Source organism: Chenopodium album, chromosome 12 (genome assembly GCF_948465745.1).
Source record: "Chenopodium album chromosome 12, dcCheAlbu1.1, whole genome shotgun sequence".
In the NCBI taxonomy this organism is placed as follows: domain Eukaryota; kingdom Viridiplantae; phylum Streptophyta; class Magnoliopsida; order Caryophyllales; family Amaranthaceae; genus Chenopodium; species Chenopodium album.
In genome coordinates, this window is record NC_137845.1 from 11,290,965 (window position 1) to 11,305,179 (window position 14,215).

General features: G+C 33.5%; 1 protein-coding gene across 1 annotated transcript; it reads right to left on the reverse strand.

Moving 5' to 3' along the window:
- Positions 1-13,771: 13,771 nt before the first annotated feature.
- Positions 13,772-14,215, reverse strand: LOC145570848 (uncharacterized). Its single transcript, XM_081629974.1, has one exon. The coding sequence runs from the start codon at positions 14,213-14,215 to the stop codon at positions 13,772-13,774; it is 444 nt and encodes a 147-aa protein (XP_081486100.1).

Below are 14,215 nucleotides of genomic sequence, written 5' to 3' on the forward strand. Positions count from 1 at the left end.
GTCATTTGGGCCGAGTGTGATCGGGTTCTCTCTCAGTGAAACGGGTTAAGAATCGAGTCAGATTACCGAGTCGGGTCAGGAATTGACAGGTTTCAGTTATCAGCTGGCCCCATCATCGTGAAATTATTAGGACTTTTTGATGTTGATGAACATACCTACCTTATCATTGATAAGTTCAGATAAGATAAGATTTTTTTTTTTTTTTTTTTTTTTTTTTTTTTTTTGACGGGTTAGAAAAGATAAGTTAAGAATACATAAGTTCTGATTGAAGTTAATAAGAGTTATCCAAATTTATTTACAACTACAATAAGTTTTGATTCCCCTCAAAAAAAAAAAAAAAAGTTTTGATAAGGTCTAATAAATTTTGATAAGTTCACATAAAATAATATGAAATGAGTAAACAATGCACTTAATAATGCTAACTTTAATCGATGCAAATGAAATGTTGTATAGAGTATTATGACCATATTATTAATTATTCTTCATGGTTTAGGACCAATATTTGAGGTTGGTTCGTTCGAAAATCATGAACCATAAGTATTGCTTCTTGATCTTCTGGTCAGTTTCACAATACTCTCTACTAACATTATATTGGCATGGTATCATACATACTGGTAGATTCATAGTAGCATAGTGCAGCCTTTCCGACTTGGTATTGTGACTAGAAGATTAGAAACTTCTTATGGTACCATAAATGACACAATAGTTTCTTAAACGGGCCTATTTAATGTTGAGTTTTTCCAACCAGCTTAATTTCGTACATAAAGACGAACAAAGCATGACATGACATGACACAATTGTCAATTTTGAGAGTGGTATTGGGCTATAATTGAGCTGTTAAGATGGGTCATGCCTAAACCAGCCCCTCTCCTATGGCTCCGCCTCCGGCTCTGCCTCACATTGCCATTTCACAAAATCACAATAACTCTTTCCCTTCAATTCCCTAAACAATTACTATTCAAGGGAAAGATTATGCAATATAACTCTTTTTTATTGTAAGCGTATCTTTAGCTTAGAGTGAGTGACTCTCGACCATACACTAAATAAAAATACCAAAGTAGATCAACTATTTATTACCGAATTCATGCATGTGCACATATGTCTGTTTTTGGGTTAAAAGGAGATTCTACATAATGATACATACTCCCTTACTGGGGGTTTGAAAATTAAATAGAAAAAAAGAGGAAGGCGTAACAATGCTTTCATTAGAGATAAATTTTTTAAATCTTATATTTGGAGACTGTAAATTAAATTAATACCGTAATTGGCATTGAAATTTTGTGAAGAAATTAAATATATATATATTTTTTTTTTTTTTGGAAAAAAAAGCTTATTTTGGTTGAAGTAACATTTTTATGTTCGGAGTAAACATTGATTATTTATCCTACAAATTTATACTCGTATATAACTTCGTTCTCGTATCAAAACAATCAGTGAGCATTTTATGGTTTTTATTTCCCATTTGTGTTTTTTTTAAAAAAATTTATTTATAGGATTTGGAGGCATAGTTAATTTGCGAATTATAGTTGACTTCATGTTGTAGACGTGATTAATTCATTGAAGTCGTGACCTAATCGTGGCAAGCTTAGATGAAGATCTTCCAAAAGACAATAACTCAGGACCTGTTCATATTTACTGAAGTGAGCTGAACTAAACTAAATTGATTGGAGCTGAACTGAACTAAACTGATTGGAGTTGAACTGAATAGAGTTGAAATGAATATTTTATGAGAGAAGGAAATTAGGAGCTGAGCTGAATTGAACTGAACTGAACTGATTGGAGCTGAACTGAACTGAATTGAACTGAAATTAAGTTGGAGTGAACAGGCAGCTTAAAAACTCAATTGCACTCAAATTGTGGAAGCTACGTAATTACTTAATTCGCACATTTCCTAGCCGGTGGAGGAAATTTAATTATTTTCATCAGAAAAATATCTTGTAGATCTAATTTAATGTGAGGATAAATTTTTTCCACAATTTTTTTTAATACGGTGTAACAACTAACAAGATGAATGAATAATCATGTTGGATAAAGCCATGTAATTACAATAAAGTTTATATAAGAATATTAGATAAAGCCATGTAATCACTCCATAATACTTATTTTGTTGTTTTTACTCGTAGTAACATTTTAAACACATGAGATCGATCTCGTTAGATCCACCTTAATTTGCATTAATAAAAAAATTAAGTGATGAAGGAAGTATTTGAGAGGTTGAGACCATGATTTCATATGACAATAATTGTTTTAAATAATTTACTACTACAAAGTTTTTTTTTTTTTTTTAAAAAAAAAGAAAATGGAGGTAGTATTTAAGTATTCAAAACTGCTTATATTATCTTATGACTAATAACTTCTTATGAATACAAGATAAATGGAGTTTGGTGAATTATCCCACTAAGGACTTGTTTGGTTCACCTTATTTTTACTTATCTGAACTTATTTGATCTGGTCTGGTTTGATTTGGTCTGGTCTAGTCTGATCTGATCTAAATGTCAAATTTAATCAAATTTTGACCTTATATATACGATAATCTATACGGAAAAAATATATCAAGTGGGTCTTGTTAGACTCGTAATAATGTGTATTTTATTAATATGCGATTTTCATAATTTTTTTCATTATGAAATCAAAGATATTGAGCGATAAAAAACTGCATATAAAACGATGATCTGATCTGAACTTATTTTTTCTGGTCTGATCTGAACTAATTTTTTCTGATCTCATCTGATTTGAACTTATTTTTTCCGAAATAAGTAAAAATAGGGTGAACCAAACAAGGCCTAAATCACCTCAAATCTTTTCCCTTACCATCGAAACCACCCCTTCACTTCCCCAACTAGTGAAATTAAATCACCTCATATCTTTAGGATCATGTCGATATGATTGATTTTGGAGGTGAAAAAGAGGAGATTTATGGTAGTTTTGTGGGTAGGGGAAGGGAGGGTAGTTGGTTCCGAGGGTAGGGGAAGGGATCTGGATTGGTTCGGGGCATAATTAACCTTAAAGAGTCAAGATTGATAAAGCTAACGTTTGTTAATCACTAAGGATATCTAGTACATTTTTTTGATAACTGATCACTAAGGATATCTGGTACATTTTTTAGATAACTCATGAGTATATGGTGTATTTTGAATTGTCTAAGGGCATATGGTGAATAAGCAAAAATACTAGGGAGTAAATGATGAAACAACCGGAAAAAATTACTAGTGGTGAAATCTTACATACATTCTTTTAAGGTGAGATTGACTCATCTACTCCTTGCCCTATCTATTTGTTAGTATAGAGAAGATTTAATTTTGTGTGCATCTTGACAACTCTCTAATGTATCTGAAACTATCAACCATTAAACTAATATAAAATTTATTTATTTATTTTTATTCGATGCTAACATAAAATTTATGCTCTACATAAAATTATATTTCCTTCAATCTTAATAAGCGCATGCATTTAACTTTTGCGTTGTCCATGAATCAATTTTAACCATGTTTTTTTTACAATATACTCCCTCCGTCCCTTAATACAAAACCTCTTTTGATTTTAGCGTGGGAATTAAGAAAGTTGTAAATTTTGTAAAACTAATGATTAAAAGTACATGTGTGCATGTGGGGTTAGAGAGATATAGAAAGAAAGAAAAAAGTAGTTGGGAATAATTGAAGAGATAGAGAGAGAAAGTGTTGGAAAATGATGTTAAAAGTACAAAAAAAGTAAAGGAAAAAAGATAACTCATAAAAAGAGGATAATAATGTCAAAAAATACGACCTTTTAATAAAAAGAGGCATTGTATTTTGGTTTACCTAAAAAGGAAATGAGGCTTTGTTGGAAGGAGTATTAAATAATGTTATTAATAAATAAACAATTGTATAATTAATTAATACAAAGTGGATACAACATACAATGTCAAATGACATGATGAAGGGTCGTTGATATTACACATACATTAATTTACACTGAATCGATCAATAATTAAAATTATAACATCAATGATTCAAAATCATTACATTACATGAAATTAAAGCATTTCATACAACAATTGCACCAAACTAACGACAATGAAAACCTCAGCAACACAACAACATCAAAATCAAAGGCTTATTTCAAATATAAAACATAATCCAACAAAGTAAAAGACGACAAGAATGATGAAATAAATTAAATGGTCATAAACCATTGAACCAAACAATGACATGATCTATCAAATAAAATGATAGCACAGTTGTAGCTATTGCAAGTGCGCAACTAATGAGTTCAGTTCAGATCAGGTCGAAGTTTTCCAGCAGGTAAAAGAGCAAACACATCTTTTAGTAGGAAGATCTAGCTTTGTGGTTGTATCTGGATCACAAACCTCTTCCGCTACAAATTTTTGAGCTTTAGAATCAATATTGTATACAGTACGGCAATCGCCCTTAAGTGTCACGGTCTTGAAATTTTGTATACAAGTTCCATTGATCGAGATAAAGTCTTCCTCATTCAAGCAAGCCGCCTTACAATCTGCTATACTTTTGCAATCGCCGGTCAGTAACTTGCTGTCCTCGAGGCAGAATTTTATCTCTATCAATCACCAAATAATTTTATCAAACACATGCATGGATCAATCCAAATTATGAGGGATCAAAACAAATTGGACGTATATATAACTTATAAGAAAATACTGGATGAACTAAAAACATTATGTACTATGTAAGAGAGTGTGTTGCATGTTTACTTCACTTTTTATGTTTACTTATCTGATATTATCTAAACTTATTTTTTATGATTTGATTACCTTATTTGTCTTATTATATGTGTATTTATATTTGTTTTCTAAATATTTAGCTTTTAATTTTTTTTAAAATTGAATTAAATATTTTTAATAATAAAAAATTACACATAAAACAATATAGTAGGTTCAGAATTGTGTATCTAAACTTAAATTTTTTAATTTGATCTGTAATAATATACGTAGTATAAACGGTATAAGTAATAAAATCTTAAAATAATGTGAACTAAACATAGCCATTATAAAAAGCATATATAAAATCTAAAAGTACAATATGTATGACCCACAAATAAAATTGAATGAAAAAAAAAAAAAAAGTGTAAGCAACTTTGAGCTACGTACATTATATTGTGGATTACAATATGTATATATATAAAAGTTATATATGTGCATGCAAAAATAAAATAAAATAAAATAAATTAAGAATTTAATCAATTAAACTAGCAATATACATATGTTGAGATAAATTTAGTACATATAATACATGGATAATAGTAATGAAGCATGCATAATGATATTATTAAAAATTTATTAAGGAATAACAATTACTGATTTACTGTATTACTTTCTTAGTTCCAATTACTTATAGGCTTATAACGCTTTGAGTTTTTGCATTCACACTTCCCTTTAACTATTCTTTCTACTAGTATAATAATACTCCCTTTATGTTTTAAAATGACACAATTTTCTTAAACTTCCTTTTTTTAATGAATATTGTAGACCAACGCCCTGCCCCTAAGCATTACATAACAATTTAAAATATTTTCTAAAATATTGTTAATTAATTTGATCGATATGAGAATTTAGGTTAAATCACGCGTCGATTGATGTAATTAAAGCTCATTTTAATTAAATATTTCTATCACTTTTAGTTATCTTATCTAACACATTCGGAGTGTTTCTTAGTTTTTGTCTTTTAAAATTGACACATTTATTTATCCTGGAAATACTTTACAATAATTATTAACTATATCTCGATCTCTCCTTTAATTTCATCCTCATTACTACATTTTAAATTATTTCTCTCACCAAATAGACTCATAGCTCCACTTTTATGTTGCTCTTTATTGTATTGTTGATCTCATCTCACATCCTAAATAATGCTATCAAATTCTCTAACAAAGTACTATACGCCCTATATATAAATTGCTTATTAAACCTTGTGAGATGACTAGATGAGGGGTACTATATATATATATATATATATATATATATATATATATATATATATATATATATATATATATATATATATATATATATGAAAATAAATGTAATTAACCACGCGTGTAACATTATATTAGATGTTGGATTTACCATGTAAATAACTAATTAACAAGTAGAATGGGGGAGAGTATGAAATTACCACCCTCAAAAACCACAACTATATCATAAACCTGATCAAGTTCATACTATACAGTGAAACTCATACATACCAGCTACACCAAAAACTACTTGGTATGATAGCGCGCTAGCTAAAAGAATGTACAAGTATAATGTTAGCAAATAATATACAACAATAGAAATATTTAATGGTATAGCAAGTTTTATTAGAAACATTACCAAAAGACTTCTGAGCCTCAGCGACAACATTAAGGATAAGAAAGAGCGCAAAGAATAAAACAAGTGATATAGTATAAAACATATTCCTGGGCCTCAACCATCAGTTTAAGTTTTTGGTTGAGATGGTCCAATAACATGGTATCGGAGCCAGCGTGACACAAAAAGGTCACAGGTTCAAATCTCATCCACCCCCTCCTTCAAAGTGGAATTAATTCGCACCAGGTATGGGTGGGCCTGTGTTGCATCCACATTTCAAGCCCAAAGAGCCTTTCATGTGAGGGGGAGTGATAGAGTATAAAACATATTCCTGGGCCTCAACCATCAGTTTAAGCTTTTGGTTGAGATGGTCCACTAACAACAAGACTATTGTTGCTCGCCATAATCTAAACTAGCGTAGCATTTCTTCTTTATTTCTAATCAACAACTTAATTATGTAATAAATTGTTTTGTGAATATGAGATTATCTCTATTTATAATCACATTTGCCGTCCTTGTAACTTATAATACTCCTAACAATAGCTGGCTAAATTTATTATCCTAGGAACTACTTTGTACGAGTAGTATAATTTATTTTCTAAGGTGCTAATCCTCTTAATATATTGATCTTGTAATATATTAATTAACGTTAATGTGATCTCATTAAGTTGTGCACGTCTATGTTGATTTAAGCATCTATCATAGCCACCTCATCTTCTCTGCTATCCCTCCTTTAATTTCCTCTCTACGTGGTGCACATTTCCGGTGAATGTTCTCCATTAAAACAATAAGGCCCTATTCCTTTGAGCTTCTGGACAGAGCAGAGCAGAGCAGATTAAATTTCAGCAGAGTAGAGCAGATTTCAACATTATTATTATTATTATTATTATTATTATTATTATTATTATTATTATTATTAAGTGCATAAAATGTTTCTACACATTGTGATTCTAATATCAAATGTTTATAAAAGAAATTGTTATTAATTGTTATTATTATTATTTATTTATTTGAAAGAATTGTTATAATTATTAGAAATTATTAATTAATAATATTATTAAATATTAATTCTTATTAGTTTGAATTATTAAATATTATTATTGATAATTATTATTATGATTAATAAATATTAATTATTATTAACATTAATAATTATTAAAATTATTTTTAATATTAATAATTATTATAATTATTCAAAATAATAAATTATTATCATCAATACAATATTAATTATTATTATTGAATATTAATTATTATTATTGTTATTATTAATTATTATTTGAAAATAGAGCAGAGCATATTTCTTTTGAACAGAGTAGAGCGGATTTGATTTGAGTATAGCAGAGCAAAGCAGAACAGCTTTAAAGAACGGGGCCTAAGAGCCTTAAGAGTGGAGGTATGTTCGAAACAAAGTTTAGGAGCTTAGAAGGTGTATTATTCACTAACTCTAAGCGATTTTACGCCTTTTGTTATTCTTTTCTCACTTTGAAAGTGATGTACTTTTTTTTTTTTGAGGGGTTGAAAGTGAGTTATATTATACTTCCTTCCTTTTTTTTTAGTTGACACCGTTGACTTTTACACTATTCACACAACACGCTTTGACTCACTTTTGTGGTTTATAGATACGATAGATAAAACACATTCATGTGGGATCTTGTTTGGATCGTTTCATGTATATTTTATTAATATCCACTTTTTATAATTTTACAATGTTGATAATTAGAGATATTAATAGTTAAAAACATGCATTGACAAGCGTGATAATAGAAAGGTTCCAACTAAAAAAAAGAAGTATTAAGAATAAAATTTGTACACAAAATGGTATTTCTGTCATCCTAATTCACTTGCCCAATAATTATTTGGGCATATTTTGTATAAATTTACATCCAAAAAAGAAATGGAATCGATGGACTAATTTTAATAATATAATTACTCTAAGATTCAGACATTTTAAATGTAAACATGAAAAAGATGCAACAAAGTATTATTACATACAGCTATACAAGTATTAAATTTATATCACAACTGTCATTCGTCAAAACGAACGTGACTCCAACCTTGGGCCGACTAATAGTCTAATACCAAAGTAGCATAACTTTAGTTTCAGTGTTAATCTGATTTCATTATCATTATCATTGCCATTTCACAATAACTATTTCCCTTCCTAAACACTTAATTAAGGAAAGATTATGCAATAAAACAATATAACTCCAATTTATTTTAAGCATATTATTAGAGTGAATTACTCTCGACCATACACTAAATAAATAACCAAAGTAGATCAACGATTTATTACCGAATTCATGCTATGCATGAAACATATATGTTTTTTTTGGATTAAAAGGAGATTCTAATAAATCTAATGCCTTTAATAACCGATAAAGAAGGATTAGTAGGATTTGAAATGTCTAATTAGTAGGATTTGAAAGCTTTAATAAAAATGAAATAGAACAAAGAAGATTAAAGTGAAACGAGTAGGATTTCATTTAGAGACAAGTTTTTTTTTATTTTTTTTGGGACAAATGAAACTTTTTTTTTTAAAGAAAAAAAATTAAAACAGATAGATAATTTTGGATGAAGTAACATTTTTATTTTCGGGGTAAACATTGATTTTTTTTTTCTTACAAATTAATATTTGTATACAACTTCATTCTCGTATCAAAACTATCCGTGAGCGTTTTGAAGGTAAAAGGAGTATATTTTATAGGATTTGGAGCTATATTTAATTTGCAAAAGAATTATACAATAGTGGACTTCATGTTGCATACATCATTAATTCATTGATTAAGCCTTGACCTAATCGTGGCAAGCTTAGATGAATATCTTGCAAAAGACAATAACTCAGTAGCTTACATGTTGGGGCTGGTGAGTGAAAATTAGGAGAGTACAAGAACCCTTGAACGGGTAATTTGTACAAGAGAACTCTCACTATAAGAACTCACAATGGTGTAGTATAAAATAAGGATAGTGGATTAGGGAGATTGCGTTTATGTAGAAACTCCGATCATAATATGTATGGAGGGACACTCATAAAGTGTATGAGGGTATCATAGTATTGGAGGATATGTAGGTGATACCTCCATCCAAATAATGCCCAACATGACAACATCAATATTTATAGGTGATCTATGAAGGTGGAGGAAGTGTGTGGAATTTTCTATACACAAGCTCTTTAAGTTATCCACACAAGTCTAGAGCCTTCACGAGCATTCACTATTTCTAGATTGTTTCACCATTCTCCATCAATTTCCATGTATGAGAATTTTCTAAAATTTTTGAGAAATCTTAAGATGTAATAAGTTGGGTTATGGAATTTTGGCCACACTTACATATATGGTGATAATTGGGTTGATTGAAAGTGATTTGATCGTCGATCATTTCATTAGCTGTGTATAGTTTATATACAATTTACAATAGCAATCTAAGGCTATAATTAAGGTAACAAACTAGGAAAGGATAAATCCTAAATATACACTTAACTAAACTAATCAAGAGATATATACAAGAATATATTTAATATATATTCTAACGCACCCCCGCAGTCGTAGCGGGAGATTCACGGACGCTAAGACTGGCACGGAAGTCATCAAAAAGAACCCGGGGAAGTCCCTTCGTAAAAATATCTGCAATCTGATATCGAGAGGGAACATGTAAAACTCGTACCTCGCCTTTAGCGACTTTTTCACGGACAAAATGAATGTCCATTTCAATGTGCTTTGTGCGTTGATGTTGCACCGGATTTCCAGAAAGGTAGATGGCACTCACATTGTCACAATAAACAATAGTTGCTGTATTAATTGGAAAATAGAGCTCTAGCAACAAATTTCTGATCCAACAAGAATCAGATACCACATTAGCAACCCCACGATATTCAGCTACTGCACTAGACTTAGATAACGTAGGCTGCCGTTTAGAAGACCAGGAAATCAAATTTTCCCCTAAATATACACAATAACCTGAAGTAGATCGCCTGGTGTCGGGGCATCTCCCCCAATCCGCATCAGTATAAGCAACAAGCTTATTAACAGAGGACTTATATAGATGCAGACCAAAAGATAAAGTACCCTGTAAGTAGCGTATGATACGCTTCAAAGCTGTCATTTGCGCATTGTGTGGATCATGCATATGAAGACAGACCTGCTGAACTGCATAAGAAATGTTAGGTTTAGTAAAAGTCAGATACTGAAGAGCACCTGCAAGACTCCTGTACTTAGTAGGATCCTCATACGGAGCATCATGAGAAGCACTAAGCTTGGATTTTGTGTCAACAGGGGTGGGACAAGGACTACAGTTGGACATACCTGCCTTGTCAATGATAGAAGAAGCATATTGTTTCTGAGACAAGAACATACCATTAGCATCACGAGTCACAGCAATGCCCAAAAAGAAACTCAAAGGACCTAAATCCTTCATAGCAAATTCGGAGCTCAAAAGATCCATAATGCGCGCCCGGAGACGATCAGAAGATGCTGTAAGAATGATATCATCAACATATAACAGAATATAAGCAGTATCATTTCCATGTCTCAAAATAAATAGAGAAGTATCAGATTTACTGTTAGCAAATCCAATAGAGGTGACAAAATCTGCAAACCGCTGATACCAGGCTCCAGGAGCCTGTTTGAGACCATAGAGAGATCCTCACAAGAGACATACATGATCAGGGCGACTCTTGTCACGAAAACCCATGGGCTGATACATATAAACTGTTTCATTGAGCTTACCATGCAGAAAAGCATTCTTGACATCCAACTGATGGATCGACCAAGAGTGTGAAATAACAATGCTAAGAACAGTACAAATAGTAGCCGGTTTGACAACCGGACTGAAAGTCTCATCACTATCAATACCCTGCTGCTGAGTTTTGCCATCAGCCACAAGACGAGCCTTATACCGCTCAAAAGAACCATCAGAATTTCATTTATGACGAAATATCCACATAGAACGAATAACATTCACATTAGTAGGCCGAGGAACCAAATCCCATGTATGATTATCAATAAGAGCATTATATTCTTCTAACATTGCATTTTTCCAATTAGGGTCACGGATAGCACTAACCGGGTCCTTTGGTATAGGAGATATAGTGGTAGTGGTCATCGTGTTTAGGTTAGAAAAAAAATTCGGGTTAGGTTTTACAATGCCATCTTTTGCTCGGGTAGTCATAGAATGGGTGTGGGTAAGTGGTTGGCCGGAACTAATGGTGGCAGTGGGGTCGGGGTGGCTGCTGGCAGACGTGGCAGTGGGGTCTGGGTGGCTGCTGGCAGACGTGGTAGTGGGTGGGGAGAAAGGAGGGGGACTGTCAATGTTTGGTAGGTTCAAAACCGGAGTGTGGGTTTGCTGGGAGCCCATACAAGGAATTGTGACAGTTGGGTTGGAGTGTGGGCCGAAGGGGGAAGGAGGCCCAGTATCATGAGAAGGAGTAGATTGCCCATTCAAAAACGTGGGCTGGGCTGGAGAAGGAGGAGTGTGTGGCTGATATGTGCGCAAATGGTGTAATTGATCCAAAGGATTATAATCCAAAAAATCATAATCATTATTTTTCGGTGTGTGATATTTTGAGAACGGAAATTCGTTTTCAATAAATTTCACATGCCGACAAATAATGATTTTTCTATTTGTTAAATTGTAGCACTTCGAACCACGATGATTTGGTGCGGGACCAAGATAGACACAAGGAGTGGACCGTTCTTGCAATTTGTTTATAGTAGTAGAAGGGAAAAGAGGAAAACATAAGCAACCAAAGACTCGTAAAGCCGAATAAACCGGATCACATTGGTATAAAATTTGAGTAGGAGATTTATAACCTAAGACTTTGGTTAGGAGAATGTTTAGAAGATAAGTTGCCATGGCTAGAGCATGATGCCAAAAAGAATGAGGCAAAGATGCATGAGCAAGAAGGGTCCGAATAATGTTGTTAATTGATTTTATATGACGTTCTGCTTTTCCATTTTGAGGAGAGGTGTGAGGACAAGAGAGACGGTAGAGCATGCCATGAGTTTCAAAAAAAATTTGAAGAGTACCATTAACATACTCGGTGCCATTATCACATTGAAAAGTCTTAATGTTGCGTTCAAATTGAGTTTGGACTATTTTATGAAAACATTGAAAAATATGTTTGACTTGAGATTTCTTTGCAATAGGATATGTCCACAAAAATTTGCTATAGTCATCAAGAAACAAGAGATAATAACCATGTCCAGAAGAACTAAGGATAGGGGATGTCCATAGATCACTATGAATAATATCAAAAGGAGAAACAGTGTGCGTCATAGAATCAAAAAAAGGTTGTTTAACGTGTTTCCCTAATGGACACGAAGAACAAAAAGAATTACAAGCCTTATTACATTCAATAAATTTCTGATTACTTAAAGATCTAAGAACAACATCGCCGGGATGTCCTAATCGATTATACCAAAGATCGGAAGAAAGAGCAGTAAAATTTGAATGTGTGACGGAAGAATTGGCTTGACTTGATGGAAAGATAGGATAAAGGTCACCGGTACTGTCACATCTCATTAGTTGGGCTCCCGTCTGTAAATCATTCACAGAAAACCCTTAAGGATCAAAGGAAATAGAAACCATATTGTCAGTTGTGAATTTTCGGACGGATATCAAATTCTTTATTATTTTAGGAGCATGCAAAACATGGTTTAAGGTAAATGGAGGGTACGGGGAAGGCAAAATAGCACTACCATGACCAATAATTGGAATTAAATCACCACTACCAACAACGATGTTATGATTTTTAATGCTCGAATTGACATAGGTAGAGAGAATACCTCGATCGGCCGTCATATGAGATGTGGCGCCAGTGTCCATATAATAATTGGGATCCGGTCGGTTGAGATTGGCAAGCATTTGCATAGCAGCTTCAATGTGTGTAGGGGTTGGATTTGGACCATTGTCGTGAGCACAATAAGCTTGTGGAGCTAGACCCAAAATCCCTGGCCCAGTAGGCCTCGAACCAGTAGAAGAAGACGCTGCCCTTGGAGCCCAAGACTGATTTGGATAAGGGCAAGAAGGGCTGGGCCAATGGCCCATCCATGGAGGCCATGCATACGGACCCTGCTGAAACTGCCAGGGCTGCCCAGATGGGCCTGCTTGTTACCGGGCTAGCCCATTGTTCCGGCCTTTGCTAGAAGATTTGTTATTGGACTTCTTTTGCTTGCTGTTTCTGTTGTTCGATCGATTTGAGTTCCCAGAGGACTCTGTTTGTTGCTGATTGGTGGAGGCGACAAGAGCAGTCGGCTGGCGGCTGGTGGCACCACCCTCCTTGGCGAGGCGGTTCTTGATGGTACGCTCGGCTAACTTGAGGCGTGAACGGCAACTTTCGAAAGAGGGAAGTGGTTCTTGATTTTGTATAAAATCAACCGTTCCGGCATATGGTTCAGGAAGACCGGCTGTCATCTTAAGAAATAGACGAGTATCAGGAATCGGAGCATCAACATCCGCAAGACGATCGGCAAGGGACTAGATGTGATTGCAATAGTCGTCAATAGAGGTAAAATTCTCGAAGTCAAGGTCAGCAAGCTCTTGTTCATGATGGGATGCTCTGGCAGCTTTGTTGTCTTGGAACATGGATTCGAGACGAGCCCAAGCGCCTTGAGCGGTGTCATCCTTGAGAAGGATGGCAGTGAGAAGGTTAGGAGAGATAGACCCGTAGATCCAATTGAGAATAGCGGCATCTAAACGCTTCCAAAAGGGGAGGTCTGCGGCCTTGGCCGCCTCGTATGCAGCACGTTCTTTCTCCTCTGTAGGAGGAATAATATGAGAAGTAAGGTCATGAACCCTACAAAGCACTTTAAAAAGTGCAGCCCATGAATGATACATACCATGGCTATCCAAAGTAATCGGGATAAGAGACTTGACATTGTTGGTGGTTAAGGCAGGATGAAAGTTCTTGGATTCTGCCAT